This window comes from Suncus etruscus, chromosome 8, assembly GCF_024139225.1.
Source record: "Suncus etruscus isolate mSunEtr1 chromosome 8, mSunEtr1.pri.cur, whole genome shotgun sequence".
Taxonomy (NCBI): Eukaryota; Metazoa; Chordata; class Mammalia; order Eulipotyphla; family Soricidae; genus Suncus; species Suncus etruscus.
In genome coordinates, this window is record NC_064855.1 from 52027274 (window position 1) to 52041257 (window position 13984).

The window sequence follows — 13984 nt, forward strand, 5'->3', positions numbered from 1 at the left end:
TCTTAAAACATCCTTTAAAGCTAATTCTTCAACTTTAGAGCTTTTCTCAAATCTCTCAACCTCTTGTGTACTTTTCTTCAGTTTGAAATTTTTTCCTTCATGGCACTCTGTTCACAGTTTCCTTTGTTCTGTCTCATGATTAGCTTTTTGATCATCTAATAGGAAATGGTCATACTTGTAGCATATGTGGATTATGCCAGGAATCTATGTGAAGACAATAAAATTTACCCAATTTTGTATGCTTCTCCTTTATGTCATAAGAATTTTTATCTATAAAAATTCATATTTTTATTATGTCTCTAATATCCAAAGCTTAAGTAGTAATAAAAAACACAGAAGTATTTAAATTTTCCATGAACTCTGGGGATAGTTTCCATTGTAAAGAATTGTCTTATAGAAAGTTTCTAACTGCTCCCTGAGTAGCTCACATAGGATGTAGTTCTAATGAAATAGATTTAATGAAAATGTGCTCTAGTGTATTTATAATTTATACTCAGATTATCTTCAGATATTTTAACAAGTTCTTTGTAATAAGCCTACAGTATAGAAGGGAAATGTCATGTAGCTCAAAGAAAAGACTTTCATAGTGATACAAGCCTTCATTCCTGTATGTTTTAGAATTCTGAATCTGTCATCATTCCTCCTTTTTTTCTTTCAAGCTGTCGTTAGTAAAGTCAAGCCAAACAGGACAAAATAATATTTTTAAAGGGAAAGTATCATTGATCATATATGATTGGTTTATTATTTCATGCCGCAATGGAAAATGTTCTTTATTTTGGTGCTTTTGTAGAAGCTTATACATGACTACAACCTAATTCTCTGTCCTTCATTTAAAAAAAAAAAACATGAAACAGTGCCTTGACTTTTAATGGAGCATTTGATCCCAGTTTATTTTTAATGTATTGTATATTCTGTTATTTTTAATTATGGGAAATTATATGTATAACTGATTAGAATCATTCATACTTTGTGAATACAATGACAAAAATTATGTTTCACTGAAAAACTGAAATTCAAATTTTGATCTCATCAGAAACCTGGAAAAGTGATCCAGATACTTTTTGGGATATTTTAATAAAATTTAAACACACTGCAGTTCATACATCAAAAATGGGTTTTATTTATCTACACTAGCTAGGCTGATTACAATTCGTGAAGCCTCAATAAAGCACTGTTGTTGTAACATGATTACAATTTAACCTCCTTACACAAGACAGAAATAGAAAGTACCTCTGATAGCATTACCCTAATACTGGGTCCATCAATCATAATTTGCCCTTTGTTTTCAAATCTCTTTTTGTAAAAGGCCTTTTGTAGCTATAAACAGCTAATCTCATCCAGCCCCAGTCCAGCAGAATTTCCATTGCTCTGGACCAAGTACAGACCATTCCCTGTCTCAGAGCTCTCAAACAGAAAATGTGGAGTTTCTCTAGCATATCTTTTATACTGTTTTCAGATTTTAGGAAAAGATCTCTTTTGTGATCAGTAATGTATGCTCTGAGGCACATTACATTAAGATGCAATGTACCTTACTCAAAAAAGAATTTTAAGCAGTTAGAATTATGTAAGATTCATTGGTTCTGGGCATAGACTGGAGTTAATGGTCTAGTCTTACATCCTGTTTAAATCCTGGTTTAACTCCCTAGTATGACTTATAATCCTGGTTTAAATCCCCACTATCAAATATGATTCCCTGAGAACTTCCAGGGGTCACTCCTGAGTTTAGAATCAGATCTGACCTAAAACCAAAAGAAAAAAATTTGTTGGCTCACTTTTGTAGTAAACTCATGATAACAAGATAGATATCTTAAGTTTGAAAGCTTACTCTGTTGCTATAAGTCAAATCTTGGATAAAGGAAGCATACTTAAATCACTTTCAATGTCTTTTTCTCAAAACTAGAATTTTGTTCATTTTATAATCCATTATAGAGAGCCAGCTCCCAAAATAAAGTCATAATGAAAGCTACCAAGAGAAAGTTGACATGAAATTTTTCCCAAAATAAAGCTACTGTAAGTAATTTCTTCCTTTATCTTGATCATTAGGGAGCCTCTTACACAATTCCTATCGTTCTGGCTTCAGAAACACAACTCAGCTACACCATACATAATTCTCAGTATCTCATATTCTAGTTAACAATTCAGTGTCTGTTGTCATCTTAGAGTTATAACAAAAATTCAATCATCAGGAAAAGCCCAGATTAATGTACCTGTTATCTTCTTGATGACATGGAACTCATATTATTCTGAATATCTTCTAAAGCTAATGTCTGACACACAGTTAATGATTAATTATCCAGGGTAGGAGTAAGATCAGACTATTTAACTTGTTGATTTACATCTCAATGAATATACCATACTCCTTGAGATCAACTTTTATTTTATTTATCATAATATACCTAGGACCTGAAATATTGTCTGGCACATAATAAGTGCATCATATTTTATCAGTGAATGAATGAATGAAAAGACTGTTCTTGAATCTTCATCTCATAGATGTCCTTACAGTTTACTTCTTTGTCATGGTCCTTAATGTCACAAACTTAAAGAGACTTTTTATCCACCTCCACTTATTAATAGTTCCTTTCCAATCCAAACATACTCAATAACTGTTTGATGACTATTTTTCATATTATTTATCTTTCCTGACATATTATATTTCTTACTAATTAATTTTGTCTTTCCCCATTTCCTCCCAATACAATGTAAAGAAGTTTATGTTTCTTTTATTCACAGCTGTAACCCTAACAGAGTATTCTAAGTATAAGAAGATGATCAGTCAATATTTATTGAGCTCTACTTTCACTTCCTAACATTTCTTTCTTCCTTTTTTAACTAACACATTTTCCTCATTGCTTAATTAGCCAACCAATATTCATTACACTTATTATTTAATCATGCAAGTTATGTCCTATAGAAACACAAAAGTATTAGCTATAATCCCTAAGAAGTATATAAAATATAACCCCACTCAAAAATTCTAATTGAAAACACATTACTGCAAATCCGAGACAATTAAGTGCTAATTGATAATAACCCCATTCTTTTGTATAGGACTATACAATTCACATGCAAATTGTTCTTTGCTAGTAAAATTTGTGTGCATTATCTTATTATATAAAACAAGAGAATATTCATGATGAATGTCAGAAATTTATAGTGTGAGCTGAAGAACTCAGGAAACAATATCGGACATGAAGAGAAAGAATGGCCATTACATGAAAAAGAAGCAATAGGATAAACTGCTTTCATCTAAAAAGAAAGGAGCAACAAATCCTCAGAGGTCACACCAGCTGTTTTGTGCCCAGGCTAGGAATGATCTGTGTTACTAGAGCCAATGATATGTATCAAAAAGGTCTAAGAAATAGAGGGGGTGGGGTTGGATCAAGGTTTGAATGGCCTTAGAGGTCAGCTAAAGTTTACACTGAATGTGTTTTTGGTAGAAGGAACCTAGGGAGATTTGATTCAGAGGATGTCAGTATGAGCATGTTGGTTTCAGAAGTACATTATTCTACCTGCAGTGTGCAAGATGAGTTGGTTGCATTAGAGAAAGCAGTCAAAGTGGTCCACATGAAGAGAACTGAAACAAAGACCAGGATGAAGGGAACAAAAAATAATCCCATATATTTCCATCCCCAGAAGTCATTAAGTAATTGAATTGTTTAAGCCCCCCTCCATGCCAACTAAACAAAGTGATTTCTTTACTGAAAATAATTGTCGCTCACTAAGTAATAGCTGCGCTTCCACTTTAACTTTGAAAGGACGCTAGCATAGGTACCACAGAATTAATTAGCAGTATGATATTCTGGTAATCTTGAATATAGACAATTCTAGATACATTTTTTATATCAGAAGCTTCCTTTTTGAGGCAAACTGAGAAGGGGAAGGTGAGAGTAATGTTCTTGCCTGGGTCTAAAATAGGGGACAGGAATTCAGCATTCTTATTAAAAAAGTTATTCTTCCATACGTGTAAGTTTATGAGCCTAGTGTCAGTCTAAACCTACTAATACCCACAGGACAATATGGAAATTATAATTAGGTACAATTATTTAACTAAGAGATAACCTCTGTGCTTTAAATCTCTCTTTATTTCCTTCTCTCAGGTCCCCAGGGTAGAGTTATGGATTGGGAATTGGTTTATCTGGACATAAAGTAATTGCTTCTGCTTTTTAGATAGACAACTAGAGAGGGGAACAAGCTAATAAGACCATTATTAGCTAAGTAATCAAATATTTCTTTATTATATTTATTAATAAATTTTTCACTAAGGTCTTCAAAATGCAAGTTTTGCATGAAAACAATATATCACATATGTTTAGAAACATATTAATGACTGTTCAGAATATACTTACAGGTCTCATGCCCCACAAAAGGAATAATATCAGCCACAGGGTTTTGAACTCCTGTACCACATAGCTGCATACATAGCACTATAACATCAAGGCTGTAATCCTAGTAGGACCACACTACTTTAGATTTAAAAATGAATTAAATGTCACCTAATGTTCAAAAATAAAACAGGTAAACTAGAAACAAATTGCTTATAAGAAGTCTAAAAATATCTTAATAGTCAGGTACATTAATTTTTACAAATTACCTTTCTGCTTTTCAAAATAATTTTATTATTACTTACATATAAATAAGTAATATAAAATAGATTATTTTGTGCCTGGCAAGGGAGTACGCTTGGGGATGGTTGGAAATCTGAGGATAATGGTGGAGGGGATTATATATTAGTGATAAGATTAACCTTGGAACATATGTATTATAAGAACCTATATAATATATGGATTTAAAATAAAGTCATATAAAAGAGTCTTCGATTTCAACTCTAGATGGGCCTTTATTTTTTATATAGAACCTAACTTTTATATATACATTCAATTTAGAACAAGATATTTTAGCTTATAAAAATGTATATTTGAGTTTGGTTTGGTTTGGTATGGTTTTTGGGTCACACCTGGCAACACTCAGGGGTTACTCCTGGCTCTATGCTCAGAAATCACCCCCGGGAGGCTGGGGGGGGGGGGGACCATATAGGATGCTGGGATTCGAACCACCATCCTTCTGCATGCAAGGTAAACACCTTACTGCTGTGCTGTCTCTCTGGCCCCTTTTTCTTTTTTTTAATAATACCTTAGTTTAAGCACAATGATTACAAACATGATTGTAGTTGGATTTCAATCATAATAAGAATGTTCACTCCCCTTCACTTGTGCATCTTTCCCACCACCAGTTCCCACCCCATCTCCCTCATTCCCCACCCCCTGCCTGAATTCAAAACAGGCATTCCATCTTTGTCCCTTATAACTTTTCTGAGTCTAAACTTTGTGTCATCTAATATTAATATAGCCACTTAAGCTTTTTAAGGGAGTTGCTTGCTTAGATGATTTCCTCCAACCTTTAATTTTGAGTCTTAGTTTGTTCTGACTATTCAAATATGTTTCTTGTAGGCAGCAGAATATTGTATTCAGCTTTTTGATCAGTTTTGCCATTCTGTGTCTCTTAACTGGTGCATTTAGTCCATTGACATTGAGAGAGATAATTGTTATGGGATTTACTGTCATTTTTGTGTAGAAATTTGCTATACCTGTTGGCCTGTCTTTGTCTTAAAATCGACCTTTCAGTTTTTTGTTTTTTTTTTTAAGGCTGATTTTGAGTCTGTAAAGTTTCTGAGCTATAGTTTATCTATAAAGTTATGTATACTTCTTCAAAACTGAAAGTGAGTCTGGCTGGATGTTCTTAATACTAGGCAAAGCATTCATTTCATTGAATTTTGTCACTATATCCTACCACTGCCTTCTGGCCTTGAGGGTTTCTTGTCACAGGTCCTTCGAATGTAGTTTCCCTTTTTGATCTTGCTGCTTTCAGTATTCTATCCCTATCTGTGGGATTCATCATTGTGACTAGAATGTGTCTTGGGGTGCTTTTTTTGGGTCTCTTTTAGCCAGTACTCTTCTGGCATGCAGGATATGGTTGCATGCGGTCTTTAGCTCTGGGGATTTCTCTGCAATGATGTCCTTGACTTTTGATTCTTCCTGGGGATTTTCTTCCTGGATCTCTGGGACTCCAGTGATTCTTATGTTGTTGTGTTTATCAAAGACATCTGTTTTCATCTGTTCACATTCTTTGAGTATTTTTTCCATTGTCTGATCATTTGCTTTAAGGCTCTTTTCCAATATCTTCTGTTGTATAGAGTTGTCTCATTGATTATATCCTCAGATGCTGTTAATCTTTTGGAGAGGCTTTCCATTGGGGTTTTCATTTCATCTACTGAGTTTTTCTGACCTGTTATTTCAGTTTGGAGTTTTCTGATTTCTGTCTTCATATATTTTTGATTCTTATTTGTGGTTCATTCAACTCAATTTATGTTTTCTTTGAGTTCTATGAACCCTCCATATTTCTTCTCCATGCTACTTCTTTGAGAGGTTAACTAGGTGTTGGTACTTTTCAGGTCATCAGAACTGCCATCTTCGTTCTTCATTCATCTTCATTCAACTTCATACATGGAGTTGCCCTGTATTGTTTCCCAATTGTCACTCTTGTGGCTTTTTTTCTACATGTTATGGTGGGGCTCAATGGCTAGAAGTTGTGTGCGGTTGTGAAGCAGAGCACAGAGCTCCTCTGGATACCCCTCTTTGTGGGCAGAGACTGCCTACCTTGATGACATGGGTGAAGTTTTTTGCTGGGGCTTTTACGGCTGCATCCTGGAGGCAAACAGGGGACAAGAAACCAAGTAGGGGCAAAGCAAGCAGCAGCCATTTAAGATGTCTCCTTTGTGCCAAAGCACCCTCTTAAGATATTGGTTCTCAGGGTCTTGTGGTTCTCATGCTCAGAGGTGACTTCTCATGGTGCTCAGGGAAGTCACCCTGTCTCTCTAGGTCTGTCTCACTGTAGAACAGTTCTTGTGGTGGAGTGTTCTTTATATTCTTTTGTAAGGCATTCGTTTCCTGAGTTGTTCAACAAAACTTTTTTAAGAGCATGATATAACAGCTAATTTTCTCTACACAAAGTAGACTTTTCCTTGTAACTAGTTTGTCCACTCTTGCCAAAGACAATGAATGAGCAAGATGAGAGCTTTGAGAAGGATGCATGGGTCTCTTAATGAATAGTTTTGGTAAATAATGAGCTTCCTGACCTGCCAACTAGGCTGGTCCTATATTACTGGAAGTGGCACCCAAATCTTCTGAGCACTGCTTGGTAGCAACCCAACTCTCAAAATATCTATATTTAAAATTGTGTCTGGTTTATAGTCTAGTTTTTTCTTTTTATGAGTGATTAGAAAGACAGTTAATTCCTAAAATTTTATTGATTTAATCTGATGGTTTATTGTTCCTTTTTTTATTGATTTTTATAACTACTCCCCCAAAATAAAAACTCAGTACAAAACTATTTTGGGATAATTGTTTAGTGATTCACATTGCTACCTTTCTAACCAATAAAATTGATAATAGGGTAAATAATGGATAATTATAAATAGTTTTTTACATAATTAAAGGTTAAATAAACAACTAGAAGCTAATACTGGTTTTAAATGCAGGTAAAATGGGTGGGTTCTTAACAATTATAAATTTTGTCAAAACCAGTACCAGGGTCCAGAGAAAATAGTATTGTGAGCAAAATACTTCTCTTGATCCAGGCCAACCAGGGTGGATCCCTGGCTCTGTCTATTGTCCCACAGCACTGTCAGGTGTAAGCCCTATGCACTGCCAGGTGTGACCAAGAATGAACAAAACAAACAACTAGGAGGAAAAAAACAGCACTAGAAGAAATGAATATGTATAAGCTTGAAAGAAATTTGAATCATAAAATAATATTATCCCCAGTCTCCAAAGTCCAATTATTTTACAGGTGAATTCTATCATGTTTTCAACAGATAATGAATTCCTTTCTTTTGTATATTCTTCCAGAAAATATGCCTAGCCATCCATTTCATTTTATGAAATAAATGTGATCTTTTGTTTTTTGTTTTGTTTTTCGGGCCACACCCGTTTTATGCTCAGGGGTTACTCCTGGCTAAGTGCTCAGAAATTGCCCCTGGCTTGGGGGAACCATATGGGACGCCTGGGGATCTAACCACGGTCCTTCCTTGGCTAGCGCTGTAATGCAGACACCTTACCTATAGCGCCACCTTGCCGGCCCCTAAATGTGATCTTTTAATTTAGAAACAATTAAAAGAATTTAAAAGAAAAAATGAAATAGAGCATTATAATATGGATATAAATATAAAAATTTTAATAAAACATCAACAACACAGTAATGTATTTTATGTGTATATATATGTGTTATATCAAAACTAAGTAATAGTTAACCCCTTGAGATTAGAAAATAGAAAAGTATGCTTCATGTCACCACTATGTTTTACATAGGTTTTAAAGTTGAGAATGTCTATAGGAAAAAATGAATATGGTTCACATATAACCATATATGGTTATAACTAATAGAGGTTTCCAAAATAAAATCAGCTTGTATAAATAATGATATTTTTCTATATTTCCAGTAATCATTTTTTAATTTTATAATTGTATACAAATCTATAAATTGTATGGGAATTAACCAATATTATCCTATTTTGGCACATCAGTTCTAAATATATGCCCATTCCAGGAAATGACATAACTGGCTAGTCTAGATTTTGACTCCCAAAAAAATTCGCAATAAAGATCCATAAAGCTGTGTAAAAAAAAAATGTTTATCACAGAACTATCCCTAAAAGTTAAAGGAAGGCTAATGTTCACTGCCGAGAGCTTTAGATGCCAAAAGCTATTATAAAATGACATAGATCAATCATGAACTGTAGTGGTAAGTTTGAAATATAAAAAAAATCTGAAACCCTGCACAATTCTATAAATAAAAAAGCACAAAAGATAGGTACTACTATATGAAAGCATGAAGATACAAGGAGAAATATCAGACACATTACAGTTCTTATTAATGGCAGATGAAAGAAATGAAAGTTAAATTGGAGATGGAGATAGAATAGTTTAGAAGTTTAAAAAATCAAATGAGAAAGATAAAACAATTATCACAAATTGACTTTTATTAATTTTTTATGATAATTCTCTTTGCCATTTTGTTGTAACAAGCAATATGAAGTAAATTTGTGCCTATTAAGAGGACAGGCTGGGGTGGCAGGTGCATTGGTGAAGAAAAGTTACAGTGGCAGTGAAATTGGTTTTGAAACATTGAATGACTGAAAGAAGTATATTTATGAGGGACTTTGTGAATCGCATTGTTTAAATTAAAAAAATACTGAAATTAGTGAAAAGCAATCTCCTGTATTCCTAATAATTGTGTCAGTATTTTCCCTCAGTACAAGGCCTATACAAGACAGCACACAGGCAAGGCAAATGCTTTACCAACGAGCTGCACCCCAGGCCCAAAGTATTTTATATGATCATTGTCTTACTTTCTAACAGAATGATAAATTTTATTAATCATTTCTTTCCGAGTATCATTAATGATATAAGATTTATTTGAAATTGTTTCAACTTAAATGATGAAGTTATAAATCTTTAAATAATATATTTAGTTTTACAACTATTTTGAATTCCAATGAAAGACAGCCACTTACTCATTCTTTTCATATTATCATTTGTTACAACAGGCACTGAAAGTACTATTTATTTATTAACTAGTTAACCCTGAGTCGACAGTATCATTCATACAAACTAACCAAATCAACTTTATATAAATATATATATGCATGTATATAAACCAGTATAGAATTTTAATCACTCAATTTTTGTTTCATTCCCTGTATTTTATAATGAATTGTTATATGATATACAATGAATAAAAATTCTGTTGATTTTTAGCTTGGAAAATATCCTTAGAGAAAAAATATATATGCTTTTTCATACTTATAAATGAGAAATATACAGAGTAGTTGTGTTAAATAAAATAGAAAAACTTCCAAAAGAAGAAATAAGAGAATAAATTACTAATTAAATGTGATAAAATAAAAATTGGAAATTATTAATATATTTTATAAGATTTTTAATTAAAACTGAAATTTTCTGAGGATAATTTAAGAAATAATTATTAATAAATTCAAATTAAAATTGACCTCTGCACTTATAAAAATGGGACATGCAACCATATAAATAGTTCATTCATGTATATAATTATAGGAGTGTTGTTAGGAAAATCATTTACATTGTTACACATTTGAAATTTAAGACCTAGTTCTATATTGTTTGTTCATGTTTTTGAAATCAGCATTCTCTTAAAATCAAGAAAGAATTTTTAATAAAAGTATGCTGTTTATGATGGATTCTTCAGAAATAAACAGGGTTTTTTATTCTAAATATGATAGATGATCATGAACTTAGATTAAAATGGTCATTGATTCTTAGAAATTTACATTAGTTTTCCACTTGCTAGCAAACATACAAAATTGCACATTGATTAAAAAGTTCAATAGCAGTTAATTCACAGCAGAAGGGCTTTTCCTACTGTAGTGTAAAAGTAAATTTGAGGATTTGTGGAAGAAAAATACAGGAAAATTTTAAAAATTTTCTAACAAAATTATTTAGCTTTAAATGAATGGCACTGATTTTAAATTTAAATGAATTTATTGGAAAAGAGCTTTAAAGTGGGTACTTGAAAATATTTTGTTTTAATATGAATGTCTCCTCAAAATACCTATTTAATATTAAAATTCATACCATACAAGTTTATTCATTTAAAAAATTCCATTTCAGTCTTTTTATATAATGTGGTATTTTACTATTTCTAGAAAAATAACTCATGCATATAAGTAAAATATTTGTAGTTATATGACCCATCATTAACAATTCTAGGAATATACCCTAGGAGCCCAAAAACACAATGTAGAAAAACCCTCTGCATTCCTATGCTCATTGTAGTACTATTCACAGTAGCCAGAATCTTGAAAAAACCCAAGTGCTGGAGAATAGATGAGTAGCTAAAGAAATTATGGTAATCTATAATGGAATGTTATGCAGTTGTTAAAAACTGAAATAATGACATTTTCTTACTTTTAATATCTTTACTTAAACACTTTGATTACAAACAAGATTGTAGTTGGTTTTCAGTCATATAAAGAACACCCCCCTTCACCAATGCAACATTCCCATCACTAATGCCCCAAACCTCCCACCTCCTCCCCACCCAGACAGGCTTTCTACTTCCCTATTCATTCACAGTGTTTTCAGTGTAGTTATTTCTCTAACTTCACTCACCACTCTTTGTGGTGAGCTTCATATCGTAAGCTGGACCTTGCAGCCTGTATCTCTATTGACTTTGAGAATTACTACAAAAATGTCTTTTATTTTTCTTAAAATCCATAGATGAGTAATACTCTTCGGTGTCTATCTCTATCCCTCTGACTTATTTCACTCAGCATAATAGATTTCATGTACATCCATGTATAGGAAAATTTCATGACTTCATTTCTTCTGACAAATGCATAATATTCCATTGTGTATATGTACCACTGTTCCTTTAGCCATTCGTCTGTTGAAGGGCATCTTGGTTGTTTCCAGAGTCTTGCTATGGTAAATAGTGCTGCAATGAATATAGGTGTAAGGAAGGGACTTTTGAATTATATTTTTGTATATTTGTATTTTGTGTATTTGTGTATTGTGTATATTTTGTATATCCCTAGGAATGGTATAGCTGGATCATATGGGAGCTCAATTTCCAGTTTTTGGAAGAATCTCCATATTATTTTCCATAAAAGCTGGACTAGAGGACATTCACACCAGCAGTGAATGAGAGTTCCTTTCTCTCCACATCCCCTCCAGCACCATTTGTTCTTGTTCTTTGTGATATGTGCCAATCTCTGTGGTGTGAGATGGTACCTGATTGTTGTTTTGATTTGCATCTCCCTGATTAGTTATGTGGAGCAATTTTTTATCTATCTTTTGGTCATTTGCATTTCTTCTTTGACAAAGTGTCTGTTCATTTCTTCTCCCCATTTTTTGATGGGATTAGATGTTTTTTTCTTATAAAGTTCTGTCAGTGCCATGTATATTTTAGATTTTAGCCGTTTATCTGATGGGTATTGGGTGAATAATTTCTCCCATTCAGTGGGTGGCTCTTGTATCCTAGGCATTATTTCCTTTGAGGTGCAGAAGCTTCTCAGCTTAATATATTCCCATCTGTTTATCTCTGCTTCCACTTGTTTGAAGAGTGCTGTTTCATCCTTGAAAATGCCTTTAGTCTCAATGTCATGGAGTGTTTTAAGTATGTTAAATGTGTTGTTCTATATACCTTATGGTTTCAGTTCTGATATCAAGGTCTTTAATCCATTTGGATTTTACCTTCCTACATGGTGTTAGCTGGGGGTCTGAATTCCCTTTTTTTGCAAGTGGCTAACCAGTTATGCCAACACCACTTGTTGTAAAGGCTTTTCTTGTTCCATTTAGGATTTCTTGCCACTTTACAAATATTAGATGAGTGTATGTCTGGGGAACATTCTCTGGGTACTCAAGCCTATTCCACTGATCTGCGGATCTGTCTTTACTCCAAAGCCATGTTGTTTTTAATAACTACTGCTTTGTAATACAGTTTAAAATTAGAGAAAGTAATGCCTCTCATATTCCTTTTCCAAAGGTTGCTTTAGCTATTTGGGGGGGGGGGGTATTGTTCCAAATGAATTTGGAGTGTTAGAATCAGGAGTGTTTGATCTACTTCTTTGAAGAATGTCATGGGTATACTTAGAGGGACTGCATTAAATCTGTACAATGCTTTGGGCAGTATTGCCATTTTAATTATGTTAATCCTGACAATCCATGAGTAGGGTATGTGTTTCCATTTCCATGTGTCCTCTCTTATTTCTTGGAGCAGGGTTTTACAGTTTTCTTGGTATAGGACTCAGGGCTCTCAAACTCACGGCCCACAGGCGGCAAACTGCCCTTCCTACAACATTTTGTGGCCCTGTCCTAGAGGAATCTCTTTGTTTTTTGTTTTGTTTTAGTTGTTTGGGTCACACTCCCCAATGTTCAAGGCTTACTACTGACTTTGCACTCAAGGATCACCCTAATTTTGCCTCCCTGCGGCCCCCAGGTAAATTGAGTTTGAGACCCCTGGTAGGTCCTTCACATCTTTAGTCAAGTTTACTCCAAGATATTTGAGTTTGTGTGGCACTAATGTGAATGGGGTTGTTTTCTTAATGTCCATTTCTTCCCTATTATTTTTGGTGTATAAAAAGGCCATTGATCTTTGTGTGTTAATTTTGTAGCCTGCCACATTGCTATATGAGTCTATTTTAAGTTATTTGTTTAAAGAAAGTAATTTTGAAAAATAAAAATGTATGTGGGTAGCGGCCAGAGCAGTGGCACAAGTGGTAGGGCGTTTGCTTTGCACGTGCTAACCTAGGATGGACTGGTTCGATCCCCTGGCATCCCATATGGTCCCCCAAGCCAGGAAAGATTTCTGAGCACATAGCCGGGAGTAACCCTGAGTGTCACCGAGTGTGTCCCAAAAACCAAAAATAAAAAAAGAAATGTATGTCTACTTTGAATACATCAAAGACACAGAAAAAGATAAGGGACTTAGTCAAGTTTATTTGATACCTTATTTCTTGCTTGACTCATTTCAGGCCTTGGAAAGTGAGTTTGTTTCTTGCCAACTCCATCAATGGATTGACTTGATATTTGGCTACAAACAGCGAGGACCAGAAGCAGTTCGTGCTCTGAACGTTTTCCACTACTTGACCTATGAAGGCTCTGTGAACCTGGATAGTATCACTGACCCTGTGCTTAGGGAGGTAGGTATTAAGCTTCATACTAGTCCAAAAAGTTCTACAATTTATTTTGTTTGTTTCTAAAGTCTTTGAGTGATTTTTTCCAATAAATGTTCAATATTTATTAAAGCCATTTATTTAATAATAAATTATTAAAAGGTGATATTCATTGAAAAGTAAATCATAATACATTTGTAATATGTATTACATATGTAATAGTATGTATTACATAGTTGATCATAATACATTTATCTCTACCACTTATGATCCCCC

The 13984-nt window shown here is 33.7% G+C and overlaps 1 protein-coding gene across 2 annotated transcripts in view; it reads left to right on the forward strand.

Moving 5' to 3' along the window:
* Positions 1 to 13984, forward strand: part of NBEA (neurobeachin) — a 697365-nt gene that overhangs the window by 610190 nt on the left and 73191 nt on the right. For both annotated transcript variants that reach the window (XM_049778738.1, XM_049778739.1), the window contains one exon: positions 13568 to 13735. In XM_049778738.1, the coding sequence (XP_049634695.1) occupies positions 13568 to 13735 (168 nt within the window). The remainder of the gene's footprint in view (positions 1 to 13567; positions 13736 to 13984) is intronic.